We start from the raw sequence: 18330 nt of genomic DNA, 5'->3' as shown, positions 1-18330 counted from the left end.
TCCAAAGTGGGACTAGGTTAAGAAAGGCGGGACATCAAAAAACCTCAGTCCCCTGCTATACAAGAAGCATATCAGAAAGAACTGGATGAATGACTTGAACCAAAACAAAATTGTAATTGAAAGCTAGTTAAGTATTAAAAAGACCATATATATTCCAAGATCTGCAGGACCAAATCTGGATTACATACAGGAAAGGAGAAAGGTCACTTAAGGTGTAGGCTAGTGATGCGTCTCTCACTATGGAGGAGGGACCACTCAAATAGTCTGGAAGAGTCATCACCCTCCATAAAATTAGCAGGAACATGAGCTGATCTCCCAGAGTGCACTGAGGCAGAAGGCTGTGTGACATCAGTAGCACTGGGTGGATACAGTTAAGGTGGTCATACACTGGTCGATTTGCCATCAGATTCAACCAACAGATAGATCCCTCTCTGATCGAATCTGATCAGAGAGGGATTCTATTGCCACCTTTACTGCAAACAGATTGTGAATCGATTTCAGCCTGAAACTGATCACAATCTGTGGAGCTGCCGCTGCTACCGCCTCCCCCCCCCCCCCCCCCCCACTGCATACATTACATGTTCCGGCCGGCGCAAGTCCCCTGGTCCCCGCTGTCTTCTTCTCCACCCTGAGCTCCAGACCGTTCCTGCAGCTACTGAACTTCCTGTCCAGGGGAAGTTTAAACTGTAGAGGGCGCTCTACTGTTTAAACTTCCTGCCGGGACAGGAAGTTCTGTGCAGCTGCAGCCGGTCCGGAACCCAGCGCTGAAAGAAGACAGCGGGGACCAGGGGACTTGCGCCGGCCGGAACAGGAAATGTATACCCGCTGTATTGTGTCGGTCGTCGGGCATTTGAACGCCGCTATTGTCGCACTCCCGACCCGCCGGCGATCGAGAAAAATCTTCCGCACGGACGGATCAACGGGAATCGACGGAAACGATTGATTTCGGACGGAAATCGATCGTTCTGTCAGCGGTGTGCGCGGCGATTTCACAGCCGATTCGATCACTGTGATCGGCGTATATCGGCGGGAAAATCGTTAGGTGTATGGGCCCCTTTATATACAGTGGGATGCAAAAGTTTGAGCATCCTTGTTAATCGGCATGATTTTCCTGTACAAATCGTTAATTTTTACTATAAAAAATGTCAATTAAATATATCACATAGGAGACACAAACAGTGATATTTGAGAGAGGAAATTACATTTATTGGATTTACAGAAAGTGTGCAATAATTGTTTAAACAAAATTAGGCAGGTGCATACATTTGGGCACCACAAAAAAGAAATGAAATCAATATTTAGTAGATCCTCCTTTTGCAGAAATTACAGCCTCTAAACCAGTGGTCTTCAAACAAAGGCCCGCGGGCTGAATGTGGCCCCCTGAGGCTTTTTTACCGGCCCCCCGACACACAAAATGTATTATAGATGCGGTCAGCTACATCTTGAAATATTGGTGGTCAGCATATAGAATGAAGCCAGAAAGCAGTAATTCGCTGGTTTCCAATCAAATTCCACATCAGGTGACACTGTTGTCCAATTGGACTGCAGGTTGTCACCTGGCAGGTTGCTTCACCATCTGGCACGCAAAGACTTCTGCATCATTTTATGTATACTCCGGCCCCTCAGCAGTCTGAAGTATGTTGACCCGGCCCTCGACCCAAAACTTTTGGGGACCCCTGCTCTAAACCCTTCCTGTAGGTTCTAATGAGAGTCTGGGTGAAGGTATTTTGGATCATTCCTCTTTACAAAACATCTCTAGTTCATAGCAATACAGAGCAGTTTTTAGGGTCGGCGCAGCTTCAGCTTTGTCACTGATTCCTGGACATTGGTCATTGGAATGAAGCCAGAAAGCAGTAATTCGCTGGTTTCCAATCAAATTCCACATCAGGTGACACTGTTGTCCAATTGGACTGCAGGTTGTCACCTGGCAGGTTGCTTCACTGTCTGGCACGCAAAGACTTCTGCATCATTTTATGTATACTCCGGCCCCCCAGCAGTCTGAAGTATGTTGACCCGGCCCTCGACCCAAAACTTTTGGGGACCCCTGCTCTAAACCCTTCCTGTAGGTTCTAATGAGAGTCTGGATTCTGGGTGAAGGTATTTTGGATCATTCCTCTTTACAAAACATCTCTAGTTCATAGCAATACAGAGCAGTTTTTAGGGTCGGCGCAGCTTCAGCTTTGTCACTGATTCCTGGAGATTGGTCTCCAGAACCTGCTGATACTGAGTGGAATCCATGCGTCCCTCAACTTTGACAAGATTCCCAGTCCCTGCACTGGCCACACAGCCCACAGCATGATGGAACCACCACCATATTTTACTGTAGGTAGCAGGGGTTTTTCTAGGAATGCTGTGTTGTTTTTCCTACATTCATATGCCCAAATAACTGAATTTTAGTTTCATCAGTCCACAGCACCTTATTCCAAAATGAAGCTGGATTGTCCAAATGTGCTTTAGCATAGCTCAAGTGGCTCGTGTAAAGTGCACCAAATGGTTTGGTTGAAAGATGCACAGTGACTCCATCTACAGCAAGATGATGTTGTAGGTCTTTGGTGCGGGTCTGTAAGTTGACTCTGACTGTTCTCATCATTTGTTGCTTCTGTTTATCCAAATTTTTTCCTGGTCTGCCACTTCAAGCCTTAACTTGAACTGAGCCTGTGGTCTTCCATTTCCTAAATATGTTCCTAACTGTGGAAACAGCTGAAATCTCTGCACAGTGACTCCATCTACAGCAAGATGATGTTGTAGGTCTTTGGTGCGGGTCTGTAAGTTGACTCTGACTGTTCTCATCATTTGTTGCTTCTGTTTATCCAAATTTTTTCCTGGTCTGCCACTTCAAGCCTTAACTTGAACTGAGCCTGTGGTCTTCCATTTCCTAAATATGTTCCTAACTGTGGAAACAGCTGAAATCTCTGCACAGTGACTCCATCTACAGCAAGATGATGTTGTAGGTCTTTGGTGCGGGTCTGTAAGTTGACTCTGACTGTTCTCATCATTTGTTGCTTCTGTTTATCCAAATTTTTTCCTGGTCTGCCACTTCAAGCCTTAACTTGAACTGAGCCTGTGGTCTTCCATTTCCTAAATATGTTCCTAACTGTGGAAACAGCTGAAATCTCTGACACAGCTTGCTGTATCCTTCCCCTTAACCATGATGGTGAACAATCTTTGTCTTCAGGTCATTTGAGAGTTGTTTTGAGACCCCCATGTTGCTACTCTTCAGGGAAAATTAAAAGAGGAGGGAAACTTACAATGGACCCCCTTGAATACTCTTTCTCATAATTGTATTCACCTGTGTATGTAGGTCATGGGTCACTGAGCTTACCAAGCCAATTTGAGTTCCAATAATTAGTTCTAAAGGTTTTGGAATCAATAAAATGTCGTACGGTGTCCAAATTTATGCACCTGCCTAATTTTATTTAAACAATTATTGCGTACTTTCTGTAAATCCAATAAACTTCATTTTGCTTCTCAAATATCACTGTGTGTGTCTCCTATATGATATACTAAACTGACATGTTTTATTGTAACAACCAATGATTTATACAGGAAAATCATGACGGTTAACAAGGTTGCCCAAACTTTTGCATCCTACTGTAGCTATACACAGCAATATATACATAGATATAAGAAGCATTCCTGAAACCAGCATAAGGTGATTCAATAATGCCCCCATGTACATATTCACACATTGTGTACAAAAAAATCCAAATAAACTAAAGTTAACAAGAATTTTATAATCCAAAATTACTCTGATTTCCTTTTAACAAAGGGCCTGATAGAAAAGCCTTCTCAATACAAAAGAAATGCAACATCATACAAATGAGTAAGGTGCAGTAGTTCATATCACCATACCCAGTGTGCATGGGATCCAGGCTGTTGAATCCAGCAACAAAGGATGTGGACCGACTTCATGGAACCAAGTAGTAAAGAGCTCAATTATTATTGCGGTAGTTACCACCATGTTCCAGCAGATACTTCGAAGCTCCTGAGGAAGTAGTCTCAATTGCCACAATACTTTTGTCTTTTTACAAATCTAAAGTGAATTAAGTTAGTATTGCAAACTGACACTACATTTACCATTTCCTCTTATGAAACAGAACCAATATGGAAAGGGTTGCCTTTTTTTTTTGTAGAGAAGAGTTTTATTTTAGATTGGTCCCATTGCTTGTGATTACTGGGTCTGAAAGAATGCGCAAAATGTAAGTTTACTTTCAAAGCACTTTTCGTAGAACAAGATCAAAGGTACATAATGTAAATCAAGTATATTTTTAAAGTCACTAATGGATTTATTTACTTTAAAAGCATTTTAACTGCACTTAGCCTTTAATTATTTTCTCCTAGGAGTCTGCTGATGTAACATCATTGGTACCAGACTGCTTTACTTTTCTTTTTTCAGTTCTAGACTTTATCTTTTTTTATTTTTAATGAAAAACACTTTGAAAATAATTTGGTTTAAATTAAGAAAAGAAATGTAATCAACCCACAGACAGTGCTTCAGTTTCATCTTAAATAATACATCAGATGGTGAGCGACGTCACTGCAGTGATCAGTGAGGGAGTTGGATGGTGAAAGTGTACTTGGGAACATGAGAATTTGAATGCGTTTCAAGTTACTCCGGGCTTTCAAGGACAGACAAGTTTATAACCACCAACAATCAAGAGAGGAAAACTAGCTGCCTCATCGTGACACCGGTGACCCTGGTCCTCCATTACCTATATCCGAGGAACATCGTCACATCTGGCATTTAAAGAGGCACCATAGTGGCATATACAGGAAAATCCCAGTCAACACGAACTCAGGCATCTGGAATTCTGAACTAACCGGCAAGCTTGGGGGGGGGGTGGGGGCGGAACTTTCAGCACTTGCAAAGGTTTTACGCGGCAGAAGCAACTTACCGAACCTCCTACAGCTCCCAGAAGCTTTCCTGCATGCATGTCGTGGCTGGATAGTGTAATGGTTAAGAGCTCTGCCTCTGACACAGAAGACCTGGTTTCAAATCTTGGTTCTGTCTGTTCAGTAAGCCAGCACATATTCAGTAGGAGACCTTGGGAAAGTCTCCCTAAAACTGCTACTGACTATAGAGCGCGTCCTAGTGGCTGCAGCTCTGGCGTTTTGAGTCTGCCAGGAGAAAAGTGGAATATAAATGTTCTGTGTCTACACGGAACCTGACCTGCATCTGGTCACATACAGAAGTGTAGCAGACTGCACCCAGGGGTTTGGTAAGTTCCTTCTGCTGAGCGTTAGTGTTAATTTAGTGGTGCATGCTTGACTTATCTGCTGGGGAAATACAGAGCTGGCGCTAGTATATGGCCTGATATGTAAGAACCAAAACTGGAATTCTCTGTGTAACTGAACGTTGAAAAACTGATATGCTTTAAAGGACACCTGAAGTGAGAAGGATATGGAGGCTGCCATATTTATTTCCTTTTGTACAATACCAGTTGCATGGCAGCCCTGCTGATCTACACTCACCTTAAGGATTATTAGGAACACCACACTAATACGATGTTTGACCCCCTTTCGCTTCAAAATTGCCTTAAAGAGAACCCGAGGTGGCATTGCATTATGTTACTGGGGCACAGAGGCTGGTTGGGCACACTAACACCAGCCTCTGTTGCCCCATCGTGTGCCTCAAAGACCCCCCTGCTCGCCGCTATACTCCTCGCAGTGCTGGCGACACGCAGCGCGTGCAATGCCACCTCGGGTTCTCTTTAATTCTACGTGGCATTGATTCAACAAGGTGCTGAAAGCATTCTTTAGAAATGATGGCCCATATTGATAGGATAGCATCTTGCAGTTGATGGAGATTTGTGGGATGCACATCCAGGGCGCGGAGTTCCCGTTCCATCACATCCCAAAGATGCTCTATTAGGTTGAGATCTGGTGACTGTGGGGGCCATTTTAGTACAGTGAACTCATTGTCGTGTTCAAGAAACCAATTTGAAATTATTCGAGCTTTGTGACATGGTGCATTATCCTGCTGGAAGTAGCCATTAGAGGATGGGTACATGGTGGTCATGAAGGGGATGGACATGGTCAGAAACAATGCTCAGGTAGCCCGTGGCATTTTAACGATGTCCAATTGGCACTAAGGGGCCTAAAGTGTGCTAAGAAAACAAACATCCCCCACACCATTACACCACACCACCAGCCTGCACAGTGGTAACAAAGCATGAGGGATCCATGTTTTCATTCTGTTTACACCAAATTCTGACTCTATCGAGACTCGTCAGACCAGGCAACATTTTTCCAGTCTTCAGCTGTCCAATTTTGGTGAGCTCGTGCAAACTGTAGCCTCTTTTTCCTATTTGTAGTGGAGATGAGTGGTACCCGGTGGGGTCTTCTGCTGTTGTAGCCCATCTGCCTCAAGGTTGTGCGTGTTGTGGCTTCATAAATGCTTTGCTGCATAGCTCAGTTGTAACGAGTGGTTATTTCAGTCAACATTGGTCTTCTATCAGCTTGAATCAGTCGGCCCATTCTCCTCTGACCTCTAGCATCAACAAGGCATTTTCGCCCACAGGACTGCCGCATAGTGGATGTTTTTCCCTTTTCACACCATTCTTTGTAAACCCTAGAAATGGTTATGTGTGAAAATCCCAGTAACTGAGCAGATTGTTAAATACTCAGACCGGCCTATCTGGCACCAACAACCATGTCACACTCAAAATTGCTTAAATCGACTTTCTTTCCCATTCTGACATTCAGTTTGGAGTTCAGGAGATTGTCTTGACCAGGACCACACCCCTAAATGCATTGAAGCAACTGCCATGTGATTGGTTGATTAGATAATTGCATTAATGATGAGACATTGAACAGGTGTTCCTAATAATCCTTTAGGTGAGTGTATTTGGCTGCAGCAGTGTCTGAATCACACACCAGAAACAAGCATGCAGCTAATCTTGTCAGTTCTGACTATATTGTAAGAAACACCTGATCTGCTACATGCTTGTTCACGGTCTATGGCTAAAAGTATTAGAGGCAGAGGATCAGCAGGGCTGCCAGGCAACTGGTGTCCCTTTAAGTAATACCAGTTGCCTGGCTATCCTGCTGATTGTCTGCCTCTAATACTTTTAGCCACAGACCCTGAATAAGCAGACAGATCAGGTGTTTCTTACATTATTTTCAGATCTGACTAGATTAGCTGCCAAATAGATCAGCAGTGCTGCCAGGCAACTGGTACTGTTTAAATGGAAATAAATATGGCAGCCTTCATATTCTTTTCACGGCAGTTGTCCTTTATGCTAGGTACACACCATACAATCTTGTTTTAGATAGATGACTCAATAGATAATTTTCGACATGTCTGATCTTATTTTTGATAGTTTTTCTGATCGATTTCTCATAGAAGTGAATGGAAATAGATAAGAAAAAATAACAGTATCGAATCGGAAATCGCTCGGAAAATGGAATTAGAAATCGATCGGACGAAAAAGCGACGAAAAAAATGCATCGTGTGTACCCAGCGTTAAACATTAGTGAGTATCCTTCCATATAAATGGTTGATGAGATGCAAATAGTCCTGGTCTGGATGCAAATTGGGCCAATCTATTTTGACAGGAAATTCAATGGGCTAGGTGCATGATTGATCCAGTTCCAAGCTGCATTGAATGTGAATGGATGTCAGAATTATATGCATCTCCTTGACTATTGCTGTTCTCCAGACACCTTTTGAAAGGAATGAATAGTTAGTCACATGACCACTGAGCCACACACACTACCTCTGCTTTGCCTTCTTTAGTCAGCTGTTCCTTTGGGTTGCCAGCTTAAGGGGGGGGCTATGGCTTCAATTCATCAAGCATTACCGCATTCGGTAATGCTGAAAACAGCTGACTTTACGGAGCACTTAGTAAAATGTTAATTCATCAAAGCAGTTACCGCATGAGAAGCAGACATTCCTGTGCAGAGAGATAAATTACCGACTTGTTAAGTGATTACCTCAACACATGTCAGTAAAATGTCAGCAAATGTTAATTCATCAAGCTCACAGCATTCGATAACATGTGCGGTGTTTATCTCCAGCTCTCCCCTGTCGATAAGGAGCTTGGAATGCCTTCTCCGTGTGTGACAGGACCATAGAAACCTCCCCTGTCCCCTGCAAGTGCTGCTGATAGGTTGGCCAGGCTTCTCGGGTGGAACAGAACCCCCCCCCCCCCCAGGCAGCCAGGGGAGAGAAAAGAATTAAAGTTATTTTCCAGGCACCCTTCTTTTCTAGGCACCCTTTGGTAGTGTAACCCCTTGAGTGCCTGTTTAAATATGCAGGGATGCAAGTGGGAGCTTGTGGCAAAATGACCTAAGCAGGGAATGTGTAATGTTTCTCAGCAGTTCATCTAAGCTGTGGCAAGTAAATAGAAACTTAAGACTAATGAGACAGATTCAGCAAGAGCAGAGGCAGCACAACAAATATAAAAGGCACATGTATAGGGATGTCGGTGCTGCCTCTTTCCTATTGTAATGCCCTCGCTGCACGGACCTCTTCGGTAACTTACCGAACATCTACCACATGTGTGAAAATATTGATGAATTAGCACAGTGAAGTGTAAAATACCGAATGCGGTATTTTAAGGACTGGGATTTTGTTATCGAACACCCTTTGATGAATTGAAGCCTATGTCTCATTTTCTTCTCTAATCTAATGGTGGTGCGTGCTTCTTCTAGAATAAGGATTGCAAGATTGCCTCATCTTTCCAGTTTCATATTGTCTGAAGTGTTGCAGAATTCTCCTGGGATTCAGATGAGGAAATGAGGCAGGCTATAATTTGGTCTCTTCCCATTAATTTGATTATATGAAAGTGCTAAGAATAAAGTGGAAGGCTGTGTAAAGTCCCATATTTACTGTATTTTTCGGACTATAAGACTCACTTTTTCTCCCCCAAAAGTGTGTAAAAAAAGTCACTGCCGCTTATAGTCCAAATGCAGGGAGTTCCTGACTTGTGAACGCCTGCCAATACCAACCTCCAACCAATGTCGGGGACTCCCTGTATTGTGCCCATGCAGAGGAGGACACAGGGGGACACAAAGGGGCATGGAGGAGGACAGAAGGGGGACATAGGAGGACACAGGGGGACACAAGAGGTACATTGAGGCATGTGGTACAAAGGGGGCATAATCCACAAGATGCCCCTTCACCATGGATGCACCAGGTTTTTTTTGTCTTGGTTTCTGTCCTCTAAACCTAGGTGAGTCTTATGGTCAGGAGCATCTTATATCCGAAAATATGGTATTTGCTGACACCTGGGCTTTAACCAGAAATGGATTAAGATGAAATGGAGCCCTAGGCAAGTTAGCAGTTGTTGCCCACCGCTGATGGTTACCTGCCTTTTTAGTAAGATTTGGTGGGATCTAGCATCCACCAGGCCCCTAGACTCTCTCCAGGCCCTAAGCAACTGCTTACAATTGCCTTGTGGATGATCCTGCTCTGGCTTTAACATATTTTTGATATCTTATTACAGTACTGTACCTTCATAAACTATTCTTAGCATATATGAGCTTGATACAAACTTAGTTTAGGACACAACACAAGTTCTCAACATGTATACCCTAGGGGCTGGCATACGTATAAAATTGTAGCCGGGAGACTTGGGCGCAGGATACAGCCGGTATACGGCTTATCCTGCTGCTGCGCAAGTCCCGGTGGCGTTAAATACTATTCCCCCTCCAGGTCCACGTGGATAGTGGGGAATGATGTAATTTGTCTTCCAGCTATTGCTGGAGGCCGAATTACAGTGTTTTAAAAGTAACTTCAGCTCCGTCTTTTGATGGCGCCGAAGTTACTCACTATAATCCTATTACGGTCTGTAGTGGCACCGGCTGTGCCCAAATCTCCTGCACTGTTATTACAGCGCTCGTGGGGCTAATCCTGTAAATCAGTTCATTATAACAAGGCTTAATGGGCCTGTTAGATTAAACTCCGGTAAAGTTTTGCCATTACTAATGCGAGGAGAGCACCGTGCATTAACCTATTAGTGCCATGGTAATGTGCACGTTGCTACAGTTAACGCGTGTTACCATAGCAATGTGCATTTAACCTGGTAACGCTCATGGTGCTAAATGCCGGTGTGCCCCCTGCGCTAGTAACAGTAAAATTGCTGTGCGCTTCCTGCGCACTGCAACTTTACTAGAGTTTAGGGCATCAGGCCCAATATTTGAAAAATCATGAACTCATATGTTACAAACTAACTTATCTAAGGCTAATTATGAAACGTGTAGGTAGTTTATTATGTTTCCAGTCAATTTAGTATATATTATCATAAAAAGGGACAGTTTGCACATTCCCCCTTCACACTAAATATGCAAAACATGCTTGCCAGGTCCAGGAGATGCATTAACAGTTTTCTAATTACCATTTAATTAACCGCCCTGGCGTTCAATATATTGCGGCTGCGGGTGGCTTTTTAAAAAAAAAATGTGTTTAAGTTGGTGTAGCTAGCACTAGGCTAGCTACACTTTCCCCCCAAGCCCCCCGGCACTGCCCCCCCCCCCCTCCCCCCTCCGATTGCCGCCGGCGATATTTACCTGGCCGCAATCCCGCAATGGCCGAGACTTTTGCTATAACTTCAAGCGTTGCTATGGCGACGATCGGGCATTACATCTGACGTCATGACGTCATGTGCAGTTCCAATCGCACTGTTCCAATCGCAGCCATTGCGACCCCTGGAGGATATGGAGAGGCCTCGCGGGCTCCAGGGCGGCGTATGTATTCGGCGGCGATTGGCGGGGATCAGAGTGGGCTGGCGGCGATCGGGGGGGGGGGTGTGATGCAGCTAGCCAAGTGCTAGCTACACACCCCACAGAAAATGTTATTAAAAAAGACCCTCCAGGGGCTGAGCAATCAACCGCAGCGGTAATGGACAACCTGAGCTCGTCATTACCGCCAAGGTGGTTAAAGAATATCACTCATACACACACTACATAGTCCATGACTAAATCCATCTTTAGATTGTCTCAGCAAAGAGTGCAGCATATATACAGCTGCCCCATTATGTTGTTTAGTGATCCAGCATGACAGGTCAATAAATGACAAATGAGAGCATTGAGCTTATTTGATCCTGTTATGCAGACCACTGGTCACTAGTTCGTGCATGGCATCCCTCCTCCCCTCTCCATTGCTCATTCCACAACTGTTGTCCTTGGGATCGAGCTCCTCATTGAGTGCCACTATATCATGTCAGTTACCAAGCATTTCATTTTATCAACCTTGATTTATCATTTAGCTATGAAGGAGGCTTCCTCCAGTAGATGAGGCTTCCTCTAGTAAGACTTTGACCAGTGCTTTTGAGTTTAACAGATGTATATTGTTGCCATAAACCAGGTATTGTGATGCTGCATTTTGTAATGTTCCACCTGGGTTTATCCCAATCTCCAGTTATTCTCTCCAATGCAATTTTAAGAAAGATACGGGACAGGGCCAGATTTATCAAGAGTGTCTGAGACAAAATATTAGGAGGTTTTTAGAAATCAGTGAAGAACTGTCTCAGACAGCCTAAGAAATCACTAGATAGTGCAGATTCCTTCTTAAACTGTCAGGAATAGAAGGAGCTAGGAAGGTCTCTCAGGCAGTACAGTGTGTGATGGGAATTGCTGTTGCTGAGATAACCAACACACCTGCTGTCAGCAAGCTCTGAGTGAGGGGGAGGAGAGCTTCACAAATCACATCTAGCCTACACTGTAGAACTGCTAAGGAGCACTTCTTAATCTGCAGCAGTTAAGGAATGGATTTGCACTTTTCTTAACTGTAGTGCAGCTCTAGAAATCCACGCTAAACTGCCGATATTACATAGGCTTTGAGAAGTTTCTTACTATCATGCAGAACTGTTCTTCTGCTGGTTAGAACAGTTTTGGAAGAAAAAACTGTCGGTAATGCTTTGATAAATCTGGCCCTCAGGTCATCTTGTCTCGGGAGAGCTCATTCTAAATATGTGCTTTTGGAATCTTGTGTTATTCTCACAAACCTAGTTAACTTTTGGGGTATTTAGAGTTCTTCTGCTGTATTATTGGGGTTGATAATTGCATCACATGTTGTTTTATAATCAACAAAAACAGATATATTAGGCTTTCTTTGAGGTGATATTTTTGCATTATAAATAAAATGTCTTTTAATCCACCAGCAAGCAATAAAATAGTTAAAACATTTTATGATCTCTCCAGAGATGTTCAATTGGATTCTGGTACTCTGGCTGGGCCACTCAAGGACATTCACAAAGTTGTCCTGAAGCCACTCCTTTGATATCTTCGCTGTGTGCTTAGGGTCATTGCCCTGCTGAAAGATGAACCAGCATCTCAGAGTTCAAGAGTGCTCTGGATCAGGTTTTCATCCAGAATTTCTCTGTACATTGCTACAGTCATCTTTCCCTTTACCCTGACTAGTCTCACAGTTCCTGCCACTGAGAAACATCCCCACAGCATGATGCTGCAACCACCATGCTTCACTGTAGGGATGGCATTGGCCTGGTCAAGGACTGTGCCTAGTTTCCTCCAAACGAGACACCTACCATTCACACCAAAGAGTTTAATCTTTGTCTCATCAGACCAGAGAATCTTGTTTCTCATGGTCTGAGAGTCCTTCGGGTGCATTTTGGAAAAATGGACTCCAATTAAGCTGTAGAAACCTCTAGAGGATATTCCGGGGAAACATGCTGCCCCAAGCTCAATGTTGAGCTTCATGGCAAAGGCTGTGAATACCTTTTGGAATAACATGACAAAATGTGGAAAAAGTGGTGCGTTGTGAATACTTTTTTGGATGTATACTAGACACGCATTATGTCAATATATGTGTGAAGCTAAGTGCATTACACTTATCAAGATAAGTGGTATCTGCACGCAAACAGAATGAAATGCAACACAACTGCTAGTGTAGCGTGGACAGACTCAGTGTAAATAATTAGTACTGGTATACATTTTTGGCACTGCATTTTCCAGTGTAAAAACTTTTATAGCTTTGCTTGCCTGGATCAGTACACCTATCCATACAAATACAAGACCCCTGCAGTTTGCTGGCTTCCTCTTTGAAAAGTGGGGTCTTGTCTTTCCATGAAGTTGCAACTGCGTCACACCTCCCACAATCTTAGATCAAAGGATCCAACTTGACCACCCCCAGAGTCCAACTAAAAACCTTTCAAGGCAGCGCTTTTTGTCATGCTGCCCCTACCTTTTGGAATGCCTTGCCAAACTTAATCAAGACAGCTTCAACCCTGGACACATTTAAATAAATCTGAAAAGCCACCTGTTTAGTCTGGCATTTATGATCACATAACTTCTCCCCCGTACACATCACTATGTACTGATTTGAAACAAGCTTATACGCTTTGGATCCTATGGGAGAAAAGCGCTTTACAAATGTTTCATTGTTGTTGTATTAGGATCAACATGATCACACCTGATCGACCCACCCGCCAGATAAATCTGCGGAGTACAGAGAGCAAGCTGTATTCACCATCAAGTATTATTTTCTCCAACCCTTTGCTTCTATGCACTGTGGATACTTTTTTTTCACCTATCAACCAGATTGCTATTTGAATTTGTTTACTTGTGGATTGAGTTTGGCTTTAACCGTAAGTCTATGTGTGCCTACTAGTGCTCAGCTGTTCCCAGAATATGTCATAAAGTGCAGCATACAGGCCAGTAACAAGTATAAAAGCAGTGGAGTATTTGGCTGTGAAAAAATGAATTTACTGTCATCACAGAATAAGCCTTATGGCAGCCTGTGTTCCTGAGTCAACATGGAAAACTTAGAGCCCACCAGCAGCACACCAGTGATTTGTGAGCTAAGAGATGTTGGTTGATTCCCAAAACATCTCATAAATTATCTCTTTTTACTTATTTTTCACCTTATAAAACATATTTTCAACACTTTCCAAGCAAAAAAAAAAAAAAAACACACTCAAAATTAGTTGTTTAACTTCAATATTACTTTTCTCGCCTTATTTTTAACACTTTTTGCTTGTTAGTTGCTTAAAGTGGGATTGTAAGCCACAAAATCAAATTCCATTTACCCACTGCTCTGTGTTATGCAGTCTACAGCCTGTTGCAAGCATTCCAATATAATCATAAATGTTTTTGTTGTAATGAATATTATATCAGTCATCCTGACTCTATTCTGGTACATTGCAGAGGAGAGTGAAGCTTGTTATCTCCCCTACCACATTCCTGCTCCTCACTGATTGTCTGAGGGCAGTTTAGTGTGACGCGAGGCTGAGAAGGGAAATACACCTCACACCTCTGCAAAAGCTGCTGAAATACAATCTATGTTGTACTCACATGTGTTTACAACGCGGGCTAGATATGACAGTGCAGTTTCTAGGAGAGAGAAAAAGAGTAAGGGAGGAAATGACATCAGGATTGGCTTCAGTCAGAGGCAGCAAAGATGGGAAAATGCCTGTCTTGTTTTCTCTTTGTTTGCTTAAAAAAAAAAAAAAAAAACATTAGCTGAAATCAAAACATGGACAGTACAATACATATATTATGGAAGTAGAACAAGTATTTATCTACTTAATATTATTATTTATATAGCACCAACATCTTCCGCAGCGCTGTACAGAGTATATATAGTCTTGTCACTAACTGTCCCTCAAAGGAGCTCACAATCTAGTCCCTACCACAGTCGTATGTCTATGTATGTATTGTGTAGTGCATGTATATTTTAGTCTAGGGCCAATTTAGGGGGAAGCCAATTAACTTATCGGTATGTTTTTGGGTTATGGGAGGAAACCAGCGTACCTGGAGGAAACCCACGAAGACACGGGGAGAACATAAAAACTCCTTGAAGATGTTGACCTGGCTGGGATTTGAACCAGGGATCCAGCGATGCAAGGCGAGAGCGCTAACCACTATGCCACCGTGCTGCCCATATATGTGTTTTTTTTTCCTGGGGTAGTATGGCTGTCCTTGCTGCTTTAAAATGTTTTATATAGATGAAGTGAAAAACAGATTTCATGAGAAGAGTTTAGTGAATCATTCCCATTCAATGTACAGATGTAATATACTCAGTAAAGTCTATGGTGTTTGTTCAAAGAATGATCAGATGAATGCCAGTGATATACTTCCTCCTTATAATCGTTTATCAGGCTGCTGTTACTGGTTTGCTGTTATGATTGTTGTTATATCCTTTTTGACACAATGTTCTCCCTCACCACAGCTGAGATACAGCACTGCCTAGTGAGCGCTGGCGATGTGGGATGCGGAGTCTTTGAATGCTTTGAAAACAACTCCTGTGAAATTCGTGGCCTTCATGAGATCTGTATGACCTTCCTGCACAACGCTGGCAAATTTGATGCTCAGGTAATAAACTGATGACCTGATTACATCTGTACCATGAAACCTTAAATGTTATGCACTTATCTAGGTATTCAAAGCGTACTTCACCAAAAATATTATTTATATTGTATATTGAAGGTGGTCAATGAGATTTTTTGGGGCTTGGGTGCAAATTAATGCAAATTGTATGCAGCTTGGAATTTTGCCAATAAAATGCCGGTGCCAACTTGGATGAACCCAGTTCTAAGCTGCGTAACATTTGCATGAAAGCCAGACACATTAGAATCTCAGTGACCATATCTATTGTGTATTTGGAATACTTGTCTCTTTCTATACCTCCTGGAAATGCTGAAGAAAAAGTACAATCCATTTTAAAGAGGAACTTTAACCAAGAAATGAACTTCATCCCAATCAGTAGCTGATACCCCCTTTACCATGAGAAATCTTTACCTTTTCTCAAACAGATCATCAGGGGGGCTCTGTGTGGCCGATATTGTGCTGAAACCCCTCCCACAATGTGATATCAGCATCCAGAGCCTGGACAAGGTCCTCCAGCACCCAAGGCTGAGACACCAAAGTGCGCCCCTCCATCCCTGCCACCCCAGCCATCACACACTGATTAGAAAAAGACACCGAGAGCCCAATATGGTGTAGTATGCTCAGGACAATAGTGGATAATGTAATGTGAGAAGGTTATACTCACAAACAAGGGTTACCGCTGAGGCAATCACTGTGAATGCAGGTGAGGAGATTAGACCTGTCCTCACTTTGGGTTAAGAAGTCGCTCTCTGTAGATAGAAGAAAGGTAGGGGTGGGTCCCCCTTCCACCAAGGGTGGACACTATAATGACTTTGATGAACAGAGGCGCCAGCAGAATAAAAACAACAATTAAAAGTTTTAAAAATATGCTGGGGAGGCAGTGGTGGACTTACCTCCGAAAGCAGACTAGACTACTTGTCTGACATAAATAAACACTTTATTAGTACCCCAATAGATGCAACGCGTTTCGCAGGACCAAGCCCGCTTCATCAGGCAATAAAACAGGGGACAAAACAGTAGCTCTCAGGTAGCACATATAGCGCCTCTGTCAAAGGTAGTCTAGTCTGCTTTCCGAGGTAAGTCCACCACTGCCTCCCCAGCATATTTTAAAACTTTTAATTGTTGTTTTTATTCTGCTGGCGCCTCTGTTCATCAAAGTCATCACACACTGATTGCTATTAGACTAAGAGGCGCCACAGGGCCCACAACCTCCCCAACACCTTAATATCTAGTTATCTGGCTTGCAGTCACTGCCATGTATCCCCTTTTCTTATTTATTTCTGCTTCAAACACAATTAGGAATGACAGCTGAATGAATTCTGTGCCCCCTCCTACACTGCGCCCTGAAGCTGGAGCCTCTCCAGCCTATGCCTCGGCCCGGCCCTGTCAGCACCTAGGTCAGGGGTCGGCAACCCGCGGCTCCGGAGCCGCATGCGGCTCTTTTTCTCCTTCGCCGCGGCTCCTAGGCGGCTCCGGTGTCAGTGGCTGACAGGCTGCGGGGCGCGTGTGACGCGTGTGACGCGTGTGACGCGTGTGACGTTGTTGCTGGCCGGCAGCCTATCAGAGGGGCCGCCGGACCAGTGCCATGCAGGGCTTCGGGCGGCCATTTTCCCGTAGCCCTGCAGGCAGGACGTGACGTAGGTAGAGCATCGTGGGAGTTGCGCGCCACTAGGTCGGGACCGGAGGTCGGGACAGGAGGACATCGTGACAGGAGGTCTTCTGATGAGGTGAGTAAATGGTTTTTTTTTTTCAGATCTGCTCGGATTGTGCATATGGGGGTCATATCTGAGAACTATCTGTGCATATGGGGGTCATATCTGCGAACTATCTGTGCATATGGGGGTCATATCTGCGAACTATCTGTGCATATGGGGGTCATATCTGCTAACTATCTGTGCATATGGGGGTCATATCTGCGAACTATCTGTGCATATGGGGGTCATATCTGCTAACTATCTGTGCATATGGTGGTCATATCTGCGAACTATCTGTGCATATGGGGGTCATATCTGCTAACTATTTGTGCATATGGGCGTCATATCTGCTAACTATCTGTGCATATGGGGGTCATATCTGCTAACGATCAGTGCATATGGGGGTCATATCTGCTGAAGGACTGTGCATATGGGGGTCATATCTGCTAACGATCAGTGCATATGGGGGTCATATCTGCTAACTATCTGTGCATATGGGGGTCATATCTGCTGAAGGATTGTGCATATGGGGGTCATATCTGCTGAAGGACTGTGCATATGGGGGTCATATCTGCTAACGATCAGTGCATATGGGGGTCATATCTGCTAACTATCTGTGCATATGGGGGTCATATCTGCTGAAGGATTGTGCATATGGGGGTCATATCTGCTGAAGGACTGTGCATATGGGGGTCATATCTGCTAACGATCAGTGCATATGGGGGTCATATCTGCTAACTATCTGTGCATATGGGGGTCATATCTGCTAACTATCTGTGCATATGGGGGTCATATCTGCTAACTATCTGTGCATATGGGGGTCATATCTGCTAACGATCAGTGCATATGGGGGTCATATCTGCTAACGATCAGTGCATATGGGGGTCATATCTGCTAACGATCAGTGCATATGGGGGTCATATCTGCTAACTATCTGTGCATATGGGGGTCATATCTGCTGAAGGATTGTGCATATAGGGGTCATATCTGCTGATATATGCAGTGTTAGATTTGTTTTATAATGGTTTTGCGGTTTTGCGGCTCCCAGTTTTTTTTCTCTTTTCGAAAACGGGTCCAAGTGGCTCTTTATGTCTTAAAGGTTGCAGACCCCTGACCTAGGTATTGAAATCACACTGTTGCATTGTGGGAAATAATAGCTGTTTCCAACTGCCAAAAAAGCAGCATCTCCTCCCACAGACATCAGAATCAGAATCAGTTTTTATTTCGCCAAGTACAGCAAGAGCCGTAGTCGGAATTATTTGTGGTACACATGGCATAGACAGAGTATAGACACACAACACATACAATTAAAAATGCAATAGTCAAGATAGAGATGCTGGTAAAAGCC

The 18330-nt window shown here is 43.7% G+C and overlaps 1 protein-coding gene and 1 long non-coding RNA gene across 2 annotated transcripts in view; one reads left to right on the top strand and one right to left on the bottom strand.

The window, feature by feature from the left end:
• Window positions 1-18330, top strand: part of STC2 (stanniocalcin 2) — a 49003-nt gene that overhangs the window by 18228 nt on the left and 12445 nt on the right. Inside the window, exon 2 of the mRNA XM_068277168.1 lies at window positions 15131-15273. Coding sequence (XP_068133269.1) covers window positions 15131-15273 — 143 coding nt within the window. The remainder of the gene's footprint in view (window positions 1-15130; window positions 15274-18330) is intronic.
• Window positions 14225-18330, bottom strand: part of LOC137563997 (uncharacterized) — a 40472-nt gene continuing 36366 nt past the window's right edge. The window contains exon 3 of the long non-coding RNA XR_011030488.1: window positions 14225-14394. This is a non-coding gene — a long non-coding RNA (uncharacterized lncRNA). The remainder of the gene's footprint in view (window positions 14395-18330) is intronic.

This window comes from Hyperolius riggenbachi, chromosome 3, assembly GCF_040937935.1.
Source record: "Hyperolius riggenbachi isolate aHypRig1 chromosome 3, aHypRig1.pri, whole genome shotgun sequence".
Lineage (NCBI taxonomy): Eukaryota > Metazoa > Chordata > Amphibia > Anura > Hyperoliidae > Hyperolius > Hyperolius riggenbachi.
The sequence above is the reverse complement of the archived record's forward strand: the minus strand, read 5'-3'. Positions and strand labels throughout refer to the sequence as shown.